This window comes from Danio rerio, chromosome 6, assembly GCF_052040795.2.
Source record: "Danio rerio strain M-AB ecotype USA chromosome 6, GRCz13ab, whole genome shotgun sequence".
In the NCBI taxonomy this organism is placed as follows: Eukaryota; Metazoa; Chordata; class Actinopteri; order Cypriniformes; family Danionidae; genus Danio; species Danio rerio.
Window position 1 is genome coordinate 20,499,865 of NC_141026.1, and position 16,535 is coordinate 20,516,399.

The 16,535-nt window shown below is 36.2% G+C and overlaps 1 protein-coding gene across 1 annotated transcript; it reads left to right on the forward strand.

Moving 5' to 3' along the window:
- Positions 1–1,699: 1,699 nt before the first annotated feature.
- ddx17 (DEAD-box helicase 17) lies at positions 1,700–16,511 on the forward strand. Its single transcript, NM_001326391.2, is given in 13 exon segments — positions 1,700–2,123; positions 2,311–2,467; positions 4,031–4,127; positions 4,585–4,718; positions 4,814–4,879; positions 5,030–5,171; positions 6,367–6,527; positions 8,337–8,509; positions 8,872–8,982; positions 9,071–9,132; positions 9,224–9,283; positions 14,913–15,143; positions 15,326–16,511. Coding segments are annotated over 13 exon segments (2,007 nt in total). The 5' UTR covers positions 1,700–2,067; the 3' UTR covers positions 15,883–16,511.
- Positions 16,512–16,535: the final 24 nt, after the last annotated feature.

Consider the following 16,535-nt stretch of genomic DNA (forward strand, 5'->3'; position numbering starts at 1 on the left):
CCAATTGAGCATCGTGTTAAATGCCACAGCCTACCTGAGTATTGTTGCAGACATGTCCATCCCTTAATGACCACAGTGTACCCATCTTCTGATGGCTACTTTCAGCAGGATAATGCGCCATGTCATAAAGCGTGAATTATCTCAGACTTGTTTTTTGAAAATGACTATGAGTTCACTACTCAAATGGCCTCTCAAATGGCCTCTCAGACCCTTTATCACACCACAACTTCATAAGAATTCGGACCCCAGCTTCCCCAGCAGAAGTGGATTTCACTTTTAACAAAATGAGATTGAAGACAACATTTTAAATCAAACCTAAAATCAAACAAGTTACTCAAAAAAATCACTTTATAAACAAATGAACATTTGCATGTACTCTTTCATTTAAAATAGTGGCAACCACTGCTTTTCAATTGTGATCCAAAAAAAGATTCAGCATGTACTGTGTGTAGCAAGAGCAGTTTTTAAGACACTGATTTTATTTTTTAAGCAAACACAGTCTGGCTTTAGTGAGTGACATGTAAGTTCATTTTTATAAGCAAAAATGGCTTAAACCTCCTTTATATTTGTCTCCATTTCTTGCTGAATTTGTCCCATGTATTCTCTTTTAGACAAACAAATAAGTGATATTTTTGCTGCATTGTGACAACTTTTTTTTAATGATAAACTACAATAATTTTTTGCTTTTCTTTGGTTGTATCCATTGATTTCATGCAAACCCACATTTTCTCAATATTTTATAAGTAAACTTGCAAGAGAAATAACTATTTTACATCTCCTTGTTCATGTATAAGTTTGAATAAGAATTTCATTGTACCCGTCCCTACTGTGCAAAAACAACTAAACAACTTTTGAGTCTTTAAATTTTGGCGATGAAAATTCAATATCTGCCAGCAGGTAGCGCAATGATAGTGTTTCCAAGGCTGCAACCTCCGAAAGTGTTTTCGACGCTGCTTTTCATTCATAAGCAAGTGGTGCTCATCATGCCTGCATCCATTCAAAGTGTTTTGAGGGATGACGGGTGTAGGGTTCGAAAAACTTATATTTGAATGCACTTTTGAATCTTCTTAACAAGACCACGGAGGTGTGCTTTCGTTGCAGTGCTTGTACATTAGTTTGTACCTTTACACCCACTAAACACCCTTTGGATCGTCTCTTGTCAACACGTCTTTTGCAAGATATGTGTCGGATGGAGTAAGATGTATCATCAAACAATTATTTGATGTCCTAATAAATGTAATGTATTTTCCCCTTTTGTAAAAAATATGTGTATGGTTTTTATACAGTATATTTGTCTGTTTCATATACATTACAATGCCTTTGTTATAGCATCAAAAAGGTTACTTGATGTAACGTTGATTGGGCGAATATAAGCTCTTCTTCTATGCATTAAATGGTGGGTTGCGAACCAAGTTTAAATGCCACATCGCCGCCTACTGTAATGGAGTTTGAAGACAACTGATCCTGTTTTTTTACATACTGGCTATATTCTGTCTATCAAACTTCTATTTCAAAAGTCTGTCTATTTATTTCTGATCAATTCCACGAGTGCGCTGGTTTGTTTGCCTGCATCTGTGCATGGGTCATCGTTTAAAATACTATTTAATGTAAATTGTGTTACTCAGGGAGGCGACTTCCGGTTTTACGGCCCTACGCGAATTCTTTACCATACTACGCCTTTTTAGTTGCGTTATTCATGCACTCTCGATAGAGGCTTACGTGCTAAAAGTAACGAAATTAAACGGGGCGGACCCATACTTGCCTAGAGATAGACGACATTTTAAGTACATGGCCGCACTGAGATGTTGTTGTTGTTTTGGCACAACGCTGATGTATTTTTGCGCGTTTGATTGTAAAAGCTTAGTTTTCATGCGGCCGTAAACAGTTTAATGGACAATCCGCATACTATATTTTTGTAATTAAACATATCACGACCGATTATTAGAAAAAAAAAACATTTTTTACAAACTAGATAACGATAACTTACTTTTCTTTGTGCAGTAACTTACTCGGAAAAAAAGCTTTTTTTATTCAGCTTTAACATTACCTGACGACAAGGTTAAAAAAATGAGAGGAAGTTCCTCATATGGAGACAGAGACAGAGATCGAGGACGGGATAGAGGGTGGGCCTTTGTTTATTGGAACTTGTTTGTCCATGTGTATTTACAATGTATTAATGCCATTTTTTATGGATATGTGATGTACAATGTCCAAGTTAACAAATTTAGCTACTGGTTTTACACTATTCTGAAACGGTGCTCATAACTGGAAGGAAAATGATTCGAGGTAAAAGACGTGAATCTTCCACAGGCCTCGCTTTGGTTCTAGTCGTGCTGTCCCACCCCCACCGAAGAAGTTTGGGAATCCGGGAGATAGGCTGAGGAAAAAGAAATGGGACCTGGACCAACTACCTAAGTTTGAGAAGAACTTCTACAATGAAAACCCAGAAGTACATCACATGAGTCAGGTAAGTTTCATCAATTTACTAAAGTTTCATTTCTGTAATTTTGAAACGGACTGTTTTTACTTGATTAACGTTACATTTCTGGTGGAAAAACGTCCTAAATTGTTTTAATCGGTTTTATTAAACTTCATTATAAAATGATCAAATATGGTTAATGGAAGCTGGCGTGTATGGAATTCCCATTTCTGTCCTCTGAGAAAAACGATGACTTAAAAAGTTGAAGTTGTGATTTATCAAAAGCTTGAAATAATGACTTTGCTCTTATGAACTGTGAATACATGAACATTAAGGTGTATTTTAACTGGGGTTATTAACCGCATGGCATGGAAAAAAACTTAGAGCTAAATCTGCTGTAAAATAATTATAATATTAAGTATTGCTAATCTAGATATTGCGTATAGATTCCTCTTTGCAGAATATCATGAAAGGACAGCTGGAATTACTGTAGTCAACTGTACCACTGCAGCACATGCATTAGATTAATGCACATCCCGTCTGTAATGCAATGATCATAAATTTGGCATGAATGAGTAGGGCAAGAGGGAACATGCGGACGTTTTTTGCTATTTCTGTAGAGAATTTTGTTAAAAATCTGTGGATTTCTGTGGAATTATTTTAGGCGTATCATAACTAAAACCTTAATATATGAAATAAAAAAATTATGTCTTTTTTTATTTAATGTTTACAATGCAAATCCAATTAGATTCACTTTATTTGATAAATAAAGCAAGTGTATCATATAATATTTCTACTTAAAGACAGAAAATTTTACTGTACAAACTTCATTGCACATAAATCAGATGATCATTTTCATAATAGTCAATAATATTATTGCAATTAATTTAAAAAACGAATAAATATAGATTTACACACATTTACTCAAGTAAATAAACAGAATTAATGATGGGCTAAAAATCTGCAGAATTCTGTGCGCGCAGATTCCGTGTGGGCCTAAATGAGTAAGAACTACTGGAGTAAGCACGCAGTGCCTAGGCATGATTATAAATTTAGAATATTACATTTATTTTGCTGCAGGTTTAGCTGTTAGGTATTTTAGTTCATAGATTTGTTCAGAGTTGTGCCTGGGTCTCTTTCCAATTAGTTCCTTCCTAACATTTTTGTTTTGTCTTTATCCATTAGCGAAAAAGATCACTTTTTCATTATAGATTCTGTCACTCAGAACTGTTTTTATTTAGTTAACATCTCGTTTCCACCAGAAAATAAATGCTGTAGAGTACGACAATTGACCAATAATGCTAAGATCCTCTTTCTTACTGAAACCTTATGGTTTAAACCCAGGCTTATTTTAACAACTGGAATGGCGTTAAGAATGAAACAAAAAAAACAAATACATGCAAAGAGCATTTAAAAACATTTTAGCTGTCATGATCATGTAACGAATGGAAAAATTAAACCATGGTTGAGTCTGAAATAAGTTTTCTTTACGCATTTATTTATTATACATTTAAAGTGTTAAATGATTGCCCTTTAATTGGTTTAGGGAACTTCTGTGTTCTGCTATTGCTTTTATTTTTGCATTTATATTTGTCTTTGTATGTTTTATAGTATGATGTAGAGGAATATCGCAGAAAGCGAGAGATCACCGTCAGAGGCTCTGGCTGTCCAAAACCTGTCACCAGTTTTCATCAAGCTCAGTTTCCTCGTGAGTTTAATTCAGATTTAAATAACCAGTTTTCACATTTTATCCTGTTTGCTGAAATAATAAAAGAAACACTGGTATTATCAAGACTTTCAGAAAACGGAAAAAAAAGTAGTGAAACTGAAAAAAGCAGCCAAAAGAGAAAACAACAGCAAATTTAATGTCCGGCCTATACACTCTGTATTACAAACGGTTATTTGTTTTGTTGTAATTTGATGTAAAGATGATATAATACATTTAAATGTTAATACATCTTTTTAAAATCAAAATATTAAAAACTTTCAAGTCTTGTGAAAAGGGTCCATAAGAATACATGTTTTTGATTATTCACAAAAGTGACAAATGTTTGTCAGCTGACAAACCTAATTTTCGTTTCTATTCAATGAGTGTATTTATTTTCTTTATTTAATGGTCAAAGCACAAAACAATACAAGTGATACAAATGTATTTTTTTTTTCAGAGTATGTAATGGATGTGCTTCTGCAGCAGAACTTTAAAGAGCCCACTGCTATCCAGGCTCAAGGTTTTCCTCTAGCTCTCAGTGGCAGGGACATGGTGGGCATTGCTCAAACTGGCTCTGGAAAAACACTGGCTGTAAGAGTCCCATACCTAAAACCAACAGACTGCTAAAAAGTGTCAAATAACATTCTAAATACACTCAAGCTTGCTCATTTCAATGTCCTTCACAGTATCTGTTGCCTGCCATAGTCCACATTAACCATCAGCCATATCTGGAAAGAGGGGATGGGCCCATCGTAAGTTGCCATTCAACATTTACCATAAAAATAAAAATTAGATTCTGATTTTGAATTCTAATGATATTCTGTTGTAATTTATTGTACTCTCGAACCACACATAAGTGCTTTGTTAATGTGTTCGTCAATAACACTGTCTTTTTTGTTTAGTGTCTTGTGTTGGCACCTACACGTGAATTAGCTCAGCAGGTGCAGCAAGTGGCTTTCGACTATGGCAAATCATCCCGGATCAAGAGTACCTGTGTGTATGGAGGAGCCCCTAAAGGGCCACAGATCAGAGATTTAGAAAGAGGTATGGGAACAGAAAACATCTAATTGTTCAACTAATTTCTATATATTCCAACTTTTAGAGATCTACCTTTTATTTGAGGGCTTGAGGAGTGAGTGAACTTCACAGTAAATAAAATAAGTAAATTAATGACAGCATGATGTTGGTTCCTTTTTTAATATTTTGTGTGTGTATACTTTAAGTTGTGATTATTAGTGTGCTGCATTATATTTTCTCATCCACTCTTAATAATTTTTAATTGGTCTATCTCTAACCCCTCCTTTAGTGTAAACAGTAGCACTTGTGTTGCACTGATGTATACAAAAATCACTAAATTCTTGGTTAAGCACTACTAGTGTTTCACCACTACACACAACAAACTCTTTTACAAGCATCTTTCACATGCAAAATTGTATTGTGTGGATGCTAATCTGCAAAATAAGTTTACGTCCTTTTTTTGTAGCTTGTGTAATAATAATGGGAGAGAGGAAAACTATTATAACTATATCAACACCTTAGAATTAGAAGGTTCTATCTGACATTTTTGTCAAAATTGAGTTATTAACATATTTTTAATAAATAACAACTTTTTTACATTATGGCATTTTCTTTTATAAGTTGTTTACATTTTAAGAATTAAAAAAACAAAAAACAAATGTTGCACACATACTGTTTGCTATGAAATCCAAAAACATTAAAGCTCAAAATCGTTCAGAATGCTTATAGAACCTTATAATTCCAAGTTGACAATATATCAATGTTGTTTTGAAAAAATATATATACATAGTTATTCTGAGAATGGTATTAATTATTATTTTTAAACTTGCCCGATTGGATGTGTATATGCTTGAATGTTTATAAATGTAGTTTTCAGTTACAAACATGGTTGCAATGTAGAGTCCTGTTCCATTCAATCAATTATGCTGAACATTTTTGGTCATGATCATTTTTGTAATGCTTGGTCTACTCCCATAATTTACAGAATCATGTCTCATGACTTATTCACCGGTATGCACTTTGAAATGATTATTGCATTGGTAGAGGGATGTTTTAACCATTTCAAACATTTTTTTAACCACTTCAACCATTTTTGGTAATGGTGATACTATAAGTTGCTGGGATTTTAATAGTTGCTGTGAATGTTTTTTGTTTATTTCATTCAGCAGTAGTGCTTCACATGTTTTGTTTTTTTTAATAAGCATTGTTTGATTATCAAAAGGTGTTGAGATATGCATTGCCACGCCTGGCCGTCTGATTGACTTCCTGGAGGTAGGAAAAACCAACCTGCGTCGTTGCACCTATCTGGTGCTGGATGAAGCTGATCGTATGTTGGACATGGGATTTGAACCCCAAATACGCAAAATTGTTGACCAAATTAGAGTAAGTATTTTTCTTATATGAAACCACTAGTGTTGATTGTTCATAGGTGTTGATGCTGCAGTCCTTAGCCAGTCTTTTTACTCAAAAACAACAATCGTGTTTTATAACTGGAGTGGTACTGGTGGATTTTGTGGGCCACTGTTTGTTTCATAGGCCTTGCGTGTTAGGCATAGTGATGATCATTATGGCTGCCACAGCAAAAGAAGTTTGAACATCCAGTTATCAAGCTTTATAGTCCACCGGTTCTTTCGGTTTTGTCTCTGTTTTTCCAGTTTATGTTACCACATCATGTTTTAAAAACATAATTAGAGTTTTAGCGACAAAAGTAATGGGACTAGTCACATCAGATTTTGTTGCTGATTTGAAGTATTTTTGCTATTTGGTTTAAAAGAACACTGCAAAAGCTGCTTAACTTTCTTGGATTTTTTTGTCTTGTTTCTAGTCCAAATATCTTAATATTTGTATACGAAGAAGCATTTTCTAGGCTAGCAAAACATATTGCCTTGCTTTCAAAAATAATTTGCTAATATTAAGTAAGTATTAAGTGAGTAAATGATCTTTTTTCTTAAATAGACAATAAAATAGTCATTTTCCTTTTTTCCTTTTATAATTTGCAGATTATTTAGCTTGTTTTAAGGAAATACTCACTTCATTTTGGCATATTAATTCTTAAAACAAGACACTATGTTTTGCTTGTCTAGAAAATTCTTCTTGATTCAAGATTTTTAAGAAATTTTAATTTCTTAATTCTTTAGAGATTTTTTTTTTTTTTAGAAATTTAGACTAGAAACAAGACAAATGAAATAAAAGATTTTTTTTGCAGTTAACACATCACATTTTTTATTGTTAATGTTATCACAATTAGTGTGCATATTTAAATCTTAAAGTAATGCCAATGTTTCTCACTAATTTCAGACGAAAGTTTGACAAAAGAAAAATGAGCATGGTTTGATGTGATGAAAACTTACTTGCGATGCTAATCTCCACTGGTATATAGCAGGGTTTTATTGCATTTCTTTTTTTTTTCTTTAAGTTGGTATAATCAAAGAGTCCGACATGTTACTTGTTCAGATAGCATTCTCTCCTGAAGTTATTTGAGTCAAACTGACAGACAAAATTACTTTTTCCACAATGTTGCACTAATTGTCCGAGCAAAACATCAGATTCGTCTGTAGCGATCTGTTCCAATGCTCCACCTATGTACAGAATATACTTAATGCAAATTAGTGCAAACAAAAAGGCAAAATTTATGGACTGCAGCTTTAAAATAACATTGGAAATTTAATAAGTGCTCAGCATATATAAGTACACCTCTCACAAATCTATCTTTTTAAATTCATATTTTTAATAGGAAGCTATACAATATTGTATTTGTGCATATACATTAGATCAGTCAGTACTGAAACCAAATCTGGAGCTTATCTAACTAAATAGCTTAAAATAACGGTCCAAAAACTAGTACACCCAAATGTATATGTTAAATTAAAAATATAAAATACAAATTTAAAAAAAAAAGAGGAAAAATCAAGAGAAGAAAAAAATTTGTTGTAATTTTGTAGTCTATTTATTTATTTATTTTTTTGCTATATTTTGCTTGAATTTACTTGTATTATGTTTCAATTTCTAGATATGTTTGGTGACTAAAATATTAATTTAATAAATATGTGTTTAATTTGTTTAGTTTAAATGCACCAAAATACATTGCCTATATTAACTGAGAAATGAATACTAATTTTCATTTTCAGAATAGAATGTACTCAATCATGCTGAGCACTGTATATATTTCATAAAGCAAAATGTTTCCCTCAGCCTGACCGACAGACTCTAATGTGGAGTGCTACCTGGCCTAAAGAAGTGCGTCAGCTGGCTGAAGATTTCCTCCAAGACTATGTCCAAATCAATATAGGAGCTCTAGAACTGAGTGCGAACCACAACATCCTGCAGATAGTAGATGTCTGCATGGAAAATGAAAAAGACAACAAGTGAGTTGATTTTTACCTGTTATCTCTATAACAAAGTGAGGTTATTCAGACAAATCAATTAACTTTTTGTACAAATGAAATGAAAAGGCTTCAAATATTCAGTAACACTTTATTTTGATGGTACCTTTGAGTATTAGTAGACTGTTTGCTTAATATCTATTGATTTGCTCCTTCAACAGACATTTAACTGACTATGAGAGTCTTTGCAAGTACATGTTACCTTACACTAACCCTAATCCCAACCTAACATTCTACAGATAATCTAATAAGAATTAGTTGCCATGTGGATGCAGTGAAACTTAAATTCAACAAATGAACCATCAAAATAAAGTGTGACCAAATGTTCTTTTTTGCTCTGAAAGGCTGATTCAACTGATGGAGGAAATCATGGCTGAAAAGGAGAACAAAACCATCATCTTTGTCGAGACAAAGAAACGTTGTGATGAACTGACTCGCAGGATGCGGAGAGATGGGTGAGACAGACCTTTATAATCATTCTTTTTTTATTTTATTGATAAAACAATATAAGATGCGTATTTAATGGGTAGTGTCTTTATCCAGGTGGCCTGCAATGTGCATTCATGGTGACAAGAGCCAGCCAGAGAGGGACTGGGTACTAACAGGTAAGCATTTTTTAAGCTTCATGTCCTCCATATTAAAGGAGACTGTAATAATGTTGGATTTCTGTCATTGCGGTATGTTTTGTGTGTGCAGAGTTTCGCAGTGGAAAAGCTCCGATTTTGATTGCCACTGATGTCGCTTCACGGGGTCTGGGTATGTACTGATTTTTGATACTTATTAATAACCATAACTAGGGCACAAAATAATAGATATAATATTTAGACGAGTACAACAGTGACAACATGCAGTCACATATTTGTTTGATGTTTTCATTAGAATGCACTAGTAAAGCGGATGGCACTCTTATACACACAGACTTGCAGGGATGCAAACTGCGGATTTCAGATTTCATGATTTGTGGCAATTTTTTTACATGATTTTTTCAAAAATGTTAGTTAAGCACCTTTATTTGGTGATTAGAGCTTTAAAATGAAATCATAAGAATTGATTCAAATTTGAGCATGAAGCTTATTAATATATTTTTACATCAATGTCACTTTTGCACTCCTTATGCATTTACGCATGTAAACCACTTATCCAACACCATTTTTTAAATATCAAGTAAATATTATGTTTATTTTTGTCACAGGCAAATAAAGGATCAAGACACATTAAGTTCCTATCATGGTATCACTAACAAATGGCCATGGTCTGTGTCAAGTTAAATGTATTTGTATCTTTCTAAATACACAAAACTTCAGACAGTCATGAATTCATTAGGACATGTAGATTAAATTGATCATTTGTAAAATAGTCTTTAAATGATCATGCCTCGCTTTTGGGAAGCATGGGGAGTTTACAATCTGCCTCTTAAGAAGTGAAGAGATGTTCACACTAGGGATGCACTGATCTCGATACTTGGATTGGATACCGCATATTTTTGCTGCAAACTTTATAAGCCAGCAAAAGCAATGAAGGTCGCATATTATATGGCACTAGAAAGTTGTCATGTAGGCCTACTATATCTCAAATCTTCTGATGCCATGCTATAGTTTAATGTGAAGCACAGTGGAATATTCAAGTGGTCAAAGGTGCAGTAGGTGATTGTCTTCAGAAGCATTTGTTGTTGTGCTGGTTGAAAGTCTCTTCACAGTCCAATAGTAATGATTACAGTAAATGATCTAAATGTGTTTATATGTATTTTTATATTCTGGGTAAAGCATAAAATTAAAAAAATTCATCCAATTAAATAGAGTCGGACCGACATCTCTCACAATTCCGATAAGCAGGTCAGACTGTCTGTCAACATATGTAAATTCAGACTTCTGCGCATCTGTTCATGCAGATCCGTCAGTAGCGCATGCCTGTCTGCATCACAAACGCATGCACGCGAGCAAGCTGTGGGCCGCTTGCCTATGCCGAGTCGGAGCCAGAGGCGCCGAAGGACAGACGAGCTCGGGCTGATTACTGTAAAGCCAGACGCGGATATAATTCGAAAGATAGGGTTATTATGTGCTCTTTACAATCAATGTAGGCCTACCTGAAACTTTAAATTAGAAAAGACTCAATAATACATTGGACAGATCCTCAACGCATTTATTTCTTTCCTTAGTGCTTCTAAGTTTTGAAAGTGTCCGCAGACACCGGAGGGCTGCACGCTGTATCTCAGTGATGCATCGATCGCTTCGTGTGATGTGCGCTGCTCTGTAAAATTATTCTCACAATAAGTTTTTGTTCTTTCATCCTTCTGACTGAGTTTATTCTTCCGAGGGGAATACTTTCAGTGCTGCAAATAGTTTGTAAAGCCTGGCTCATTGTGGTCAAAGTAGTTGATTTAAATTAATAAAAGTGTAACTGACGGATTATCATTAACAGAAAAGGGAATGTTTATTAAGTACAACTGGCCTCAGACTGTTTAGTTTAGTCTGCCTCAAACCTGCTGTAAAATCAGGCTTTGCTTAAAAGGCTGGTTATTTTATCAACGATTAGGGTCAATACTCGTAGCCTATTACAGAAAAATCTTAATATTTAAAAAGGAACCATAAGCTGGACCATACCCGATCAAAGTCATGACTAATGCTCAAATAATGTTGCCTAGTTTACAGCTAGCATCATGTTTTTAGATTTTGTGTCTATCATGTACATTAGGCCTATGGTTCTGTTATTTTTACTAAAGAAGATATATATTACGTTTATCAGCCAAACTATAGAAACTATTATGCTTTTTATAAAATGTTTTTATAAAAATAAAAATAAAAACTGCACAATATCGGGATCGGATCTGTATCGGTCGATACGGCAAATTTTGGTATTGGGATCGGATCGGTTCCAAAAAAATGGTATCGGTGCATCCCTAGTTTACACTGACAACTAAGTTTGCAGTAACATGAGCTTTTCTCATAAAAGTGAGCTGTGATCTTCACTAAAAATGATAATGAGTCAAATAGATATTCTACTATTTAGCTGAATTTTACTGTCAGTCACTTGCACATGGTGTTTTCAAGTCAGACTGCTTGTGTACACTAGTGGGCTGTGCTGAGGAAGCATACATCATTTATTCTGTTTAATGACCTTTTCATGTAACAAATTGTATATTTAGATATTTGGAAAAATTCATGGTCATTTAATGAAAAAAGCCAAGCTAACATTCTTGCCTTTTCAGTCTAGTGAACACTAAAGCTGAAAATACTCAGCTGAGAGCACTTCTCCAACTATCAGAGCATATGCCGTGCACGCAGTGCTTTGTGTAAAATGGATGCTCAGTGCCTCCCCATGCTGCTGCTGTTTAAAAAAAATGTGGTGCTTCCATTGAAAACAACTGAAAGAATACACTCAGTTGAAGAACCACTTCAGCAAACTTGCATCTTTAATCTTTATTTTTTGACATTTTAATGGTTTCTGTCTATTGGATGTTTTTACACATCAGCAACTGTACTTTCTTCTCTCCACCATCACCTTTTGTCTCTTAGTTTTTCCTCCCAACTGTATATAACATTCATTGATGAGTTGTCAAGCTCACAATTACAAAAAGGACTCTGGGGTGATGCCGAGCTACTGGTGGGCTGCTTTGTCAGTTACCACTTCCACAAGGTGTTTGTTCCAAAAATGTAAAAGTTGTGCTGTCTGTTTCTTGTTACTAATGTAAAAATCCTCGCACATTTGGGGCTCACCGGCTCGCTGTTGACCCTAGCACAGATCTAGGGGAGCTGCTATCCTTTCCTCCTATTACCTGGGTCCTAACGCTAGTCTCCTTCCCTAGTAAACTGTGTGCTATTGTCCCAACCTCACAAGAAGTGAATCAATAGTCATGATCAGAATAGAAGTTGGACAGAACTACAATATTTGTAAATCATTTTATATTGTGCAAAACGTTTTTCTGGAATCATTCATATCTGTAATATCAAAGACCTCACGAAGACACTTGGAATTGCTATTTTGTTTTCTCTGGGTATGTTTGGGTTATCCTAGGGCTCTTACACTATTACTGTTCTTTTTCCCCTTCAGGATTTTTGACTTCCTAACTGTGCCTGCCCAGGCATGCTGTGCCATTTTGACACAGCGGCCTCCCTCTACCATGTAACCAGACAGTAGCACAGGGCTTGATATGGATAGACTCCTTCAGCTGCACCCTAATTTATCTCGACTATAAAGCGGGCCAGTGGAATCAGCTGGCTTTTTACCTCAAATAATGAATTGACCATTAAAAAAAAATTTCAAGCCTGTGGCCCCTCAGGGCTCTGTTAGATTCCAGGAAGGTCTGCCCTTAAGATAGATCTGGGGTTGATTGGCTCACGGAGGGATAGAGAGAGAGGGAGAGAGACAGTTAAGAGTGCTGGATACAGTCCGGTCCAGTTTGTGGAGGTCCTGCAACCCAGCGAGAGAGAGAGAACTGGGGCAGAGCCGGTTCTGCTCCCGCCTGGCGTTGCTGGGGCAGGGCCGAGGGTGAAGGGGGGGCAGCTCAGCGCGTCAGCCCACATTAACCTCTTCCTCTTGGGCCGCTCCACGGGACCCTGGACTGATCCCAGCCAAGAGTAACCTAACCTAGGGTAAGTACCTGATCATGCCCAAGTCACTGCCCTGTTGATGAGAACTGTTTCCATAGTGTGGCAAATGTCCTTCAAGTATGTTTGAGCATGTGTGGTAAGTGGCATTGTATATTAGGCCATAATGGTATATCACTCTATTTTTAGCACATCATTTTTGTATTTTTTAGAAAACTCCCATTATCATTTTCCTGAAGGAGACGTTTATTTTCCTTTAGGGTCAATAGCAGTGTTGTTAGAGCCCCTTTTTAAGTGTAATGAGAAACAGACTTTTAGGAAGTGTCAAGGAATAAGGTTAATGTTGTCCTGACATTTCTCCTCTTTAACACCACCTCAAGTGTCTTAATATAAACTGAAGCATAGATTTCATTTCCATTGATAGCTCATGTTGTACTTAAGATTAGATGTAATGTCTATCATTGGAAAAAGGTAAGTGCTTAGTCTAATGAAGCTCCGCTTTTTCCTTTCTAACATGTTTATTTGTCTGCTTAGGACAGTGTCTCGCTAGCTGAATGAAAACGTATTTTGGCCCTTTTTTTTTTGCTCCATTATAGTACTTTTTACCTTTGCAAGAGATTAGCTAAATAGATTATTTTTGTTTCTGCAGTAAAATTCAGGCAATGATTTCCTAGCAACCCAAGAATGAATCTATCTAGATCTGTTTAATTTGAGTGGTGACAGATTGAACATCGTTTTAGTTTTCTTTTGCTCATATTTGAGTCCCAGACAAAGAAAAATTGGATCACATCCAAGCAGGATCGTTCCTTTTTAGGTTCGAAAGCTTATCGTGTCAAACAAGACAAAATCACCTAGTAGCTTTAGCCTAGCAAAGAGTTAATGCTTCATCACCGAGATACTCCATTGGAAATTGAAAGCAAAATGAACCCTGCCTCTGAGTTGACTTTATCATAATGATTACAATTATAGTGATGCACTGAAAACAACAAAATAATTCAGCCAAAATTGGTCTAACAGTCTGAAATGATTGAACATCAGAACAACTGCTTGGGTTAAATCATGAATTTAACAAATATTTACAAGAACCGACCAAGATCTTTAGACGATATGAGTTTATACATAAAACATTCATAGCTCAACTACCGTTTAATAAATGCAGTGACCTTTTGTTATTTATAACATGAAACAAAGTCTAAGTTTTAAAATGGTCAATATTGGAGAAATTCTAATGTTTTGACATTTTATTGTTTGTCACGTCAGCTGAGGCAGCTACTTCAGTTTGTGAATGTAGAATGCATGTGAACTGATCAGTATTTTTTTGTTTTGTCCTCTGGTGCTGAACCGATTATTACACAAACCTCTTCAGACCCCTTTAAAGCTTATTGTGGTCATTAGATGACTTTCTTTTGATGGCGTCTTTAGTGGATTTTAATATCGGCTTTCTTAAAATAATATCAGGCTAGGCTTTATTTCTGATAGCCGACCCTTACTCCACAGCCAAGTCTGTGCTATTCGTGAAGAGGAAGATCTAAAACAAATAATGCAGGTTGTTTTGTTGCAGTTTTTAGGCCAGTGTTTCCCAACCCTGCTTTTTAAGGTGCAACAGCATTACACTTTTTCAAATTCATTCTAATCAAACACACCTGATCTAAAGACACCAAAATCTGGAATTCTATTGATCTGATATGCAAAACATCTCTAATCAGCACTGTTGGTTTGTCTCCAGAAACAGGGTTGGGGAACACAGATTCAGGCAATGGTCCATTGCCTCTGTCTAATTCAGTTTCTAATTGAGTTTTTCTTTTCTTCCTTGTAAAATTCTTTACTTTGGCCCCGTGAAGATGTGGAGGATGTCAAATTTGTCATCAATTATGACTATCCAAACTCTTCTGAGGATTATGTTCACCGAATTGGGCGCACAGCCCGTAGCACCAACAAAGGCACAGCCTACACCTTCTTCACGCCTGGAAACCTTCGCCAGGCTCGCGATCTAGTTCGGGTTCTTGAGGAGGCTAGACAGGCTATCAATCCCAAACTACTGCAGCTTGTGGACACGGGCCGTGGAGGAGGAGGTAAGAGCTTCAAGATGGGCAACTGTTAAGCATTTCAATTTCAGTTTGTATGTTCATGAGAAACTGACATAAAAATAGATTTTAGGCTACATTTGGATGCAAGTTTCTGTGGTCTTTGGGAATTTATCATTGGTAATTTATCATTACTGGCCTAATCCCTCTGTGACTGGCTCTTTTTGTAGGTGGAAGGATGCGTTACCGTGGCAACAATTCAAGCTCAAATAATCCCAACCTGATGTACCAGGATGAATGTGATCGGCGCATGCGCTCCGGAACTGGGGTGAACAAAGGCGGCCGCAGCAGCAACAACAACAACAACTTCAGCCGTGATGGAAGATCAGGTGGGAGCAATCGTGACGAGCGCATGTCCTCCTCCTACAGGGACCGCAGCAGAGACGGCCGAAATAACTACAACTCAGGTCCCTCTTATAATAACGGAGGAGGAGAGCAATTCCAGAGCTACGGGGGTGGGGGTGGAGGAGGAGAGCAGTATGGCTCAAGAGGGGCACCCTCACATCCAGGTGGGGGTGCAGGAGGGCAAGATCAGCCCGGACCTCCACAAGGTTTGTTTGGAGCACCACCTCCAAATCCACCTCAGCCGGGGCCAGGTCCAGGTCCAGGTCCACAACCACTTATGTCCCAGCAGTTCCCTCCTCCACCGCAACCTATGATGGGCTTTATGGGTCCTGGCCCATACCCGTTTGGCTCACCACCACCCCTTCCTCCTCCCAGAAAGTAGCATCTATAAGCATCAGATTTGTTTTCTTGTTGTAATAGTTCCAGTAATATGTGATATTTGTTCTACATGCTGTGCTTTACATTGTGATGTTGTAGAAAAGGATGGCTTTACATTTAATCAGTCCAGAGTGCCCGGGGCTTGCATTTAATGTCATTATACTTTTTTTTTTTTTAATCTGAAGCCAAACTTAAAAAGCAGCTGTAGGTTATTGAAGATCTGTTATTGGTAGTTATTTCACCTTTTCATGTCTATATTCTTAATCTTTTATACATTTACTTAAAATTCAATAACATTTATTGGTGTTTTTAAAAGTTGTGTCAATCTGCCAACATATGCTTTATTAATGTACTTTATTGATTAGTTTTGCTAACCTGTAACCATTTTGATCACACACAAGAAAACCACCTACTGTCCATCAACTTTTAAGGTAGCTCTGTAGTGTAATTAGTTATTGTATAATTGGGCTTTACAAACAGCTCTCCACAGGGATCACGGACCGATTAAGTGGCATTTGATTGATCACACCACCAGTTCTTTGACTGGCTGGCACCTGGGAAGGAAAAAAACACCCTTTTGTAGTTTTTTCTTTTTTTCACAGATTTTAATAAAGTGTTCACTCTGTTTAAGAATGACCTTGTTTGACTCTTGGTTAA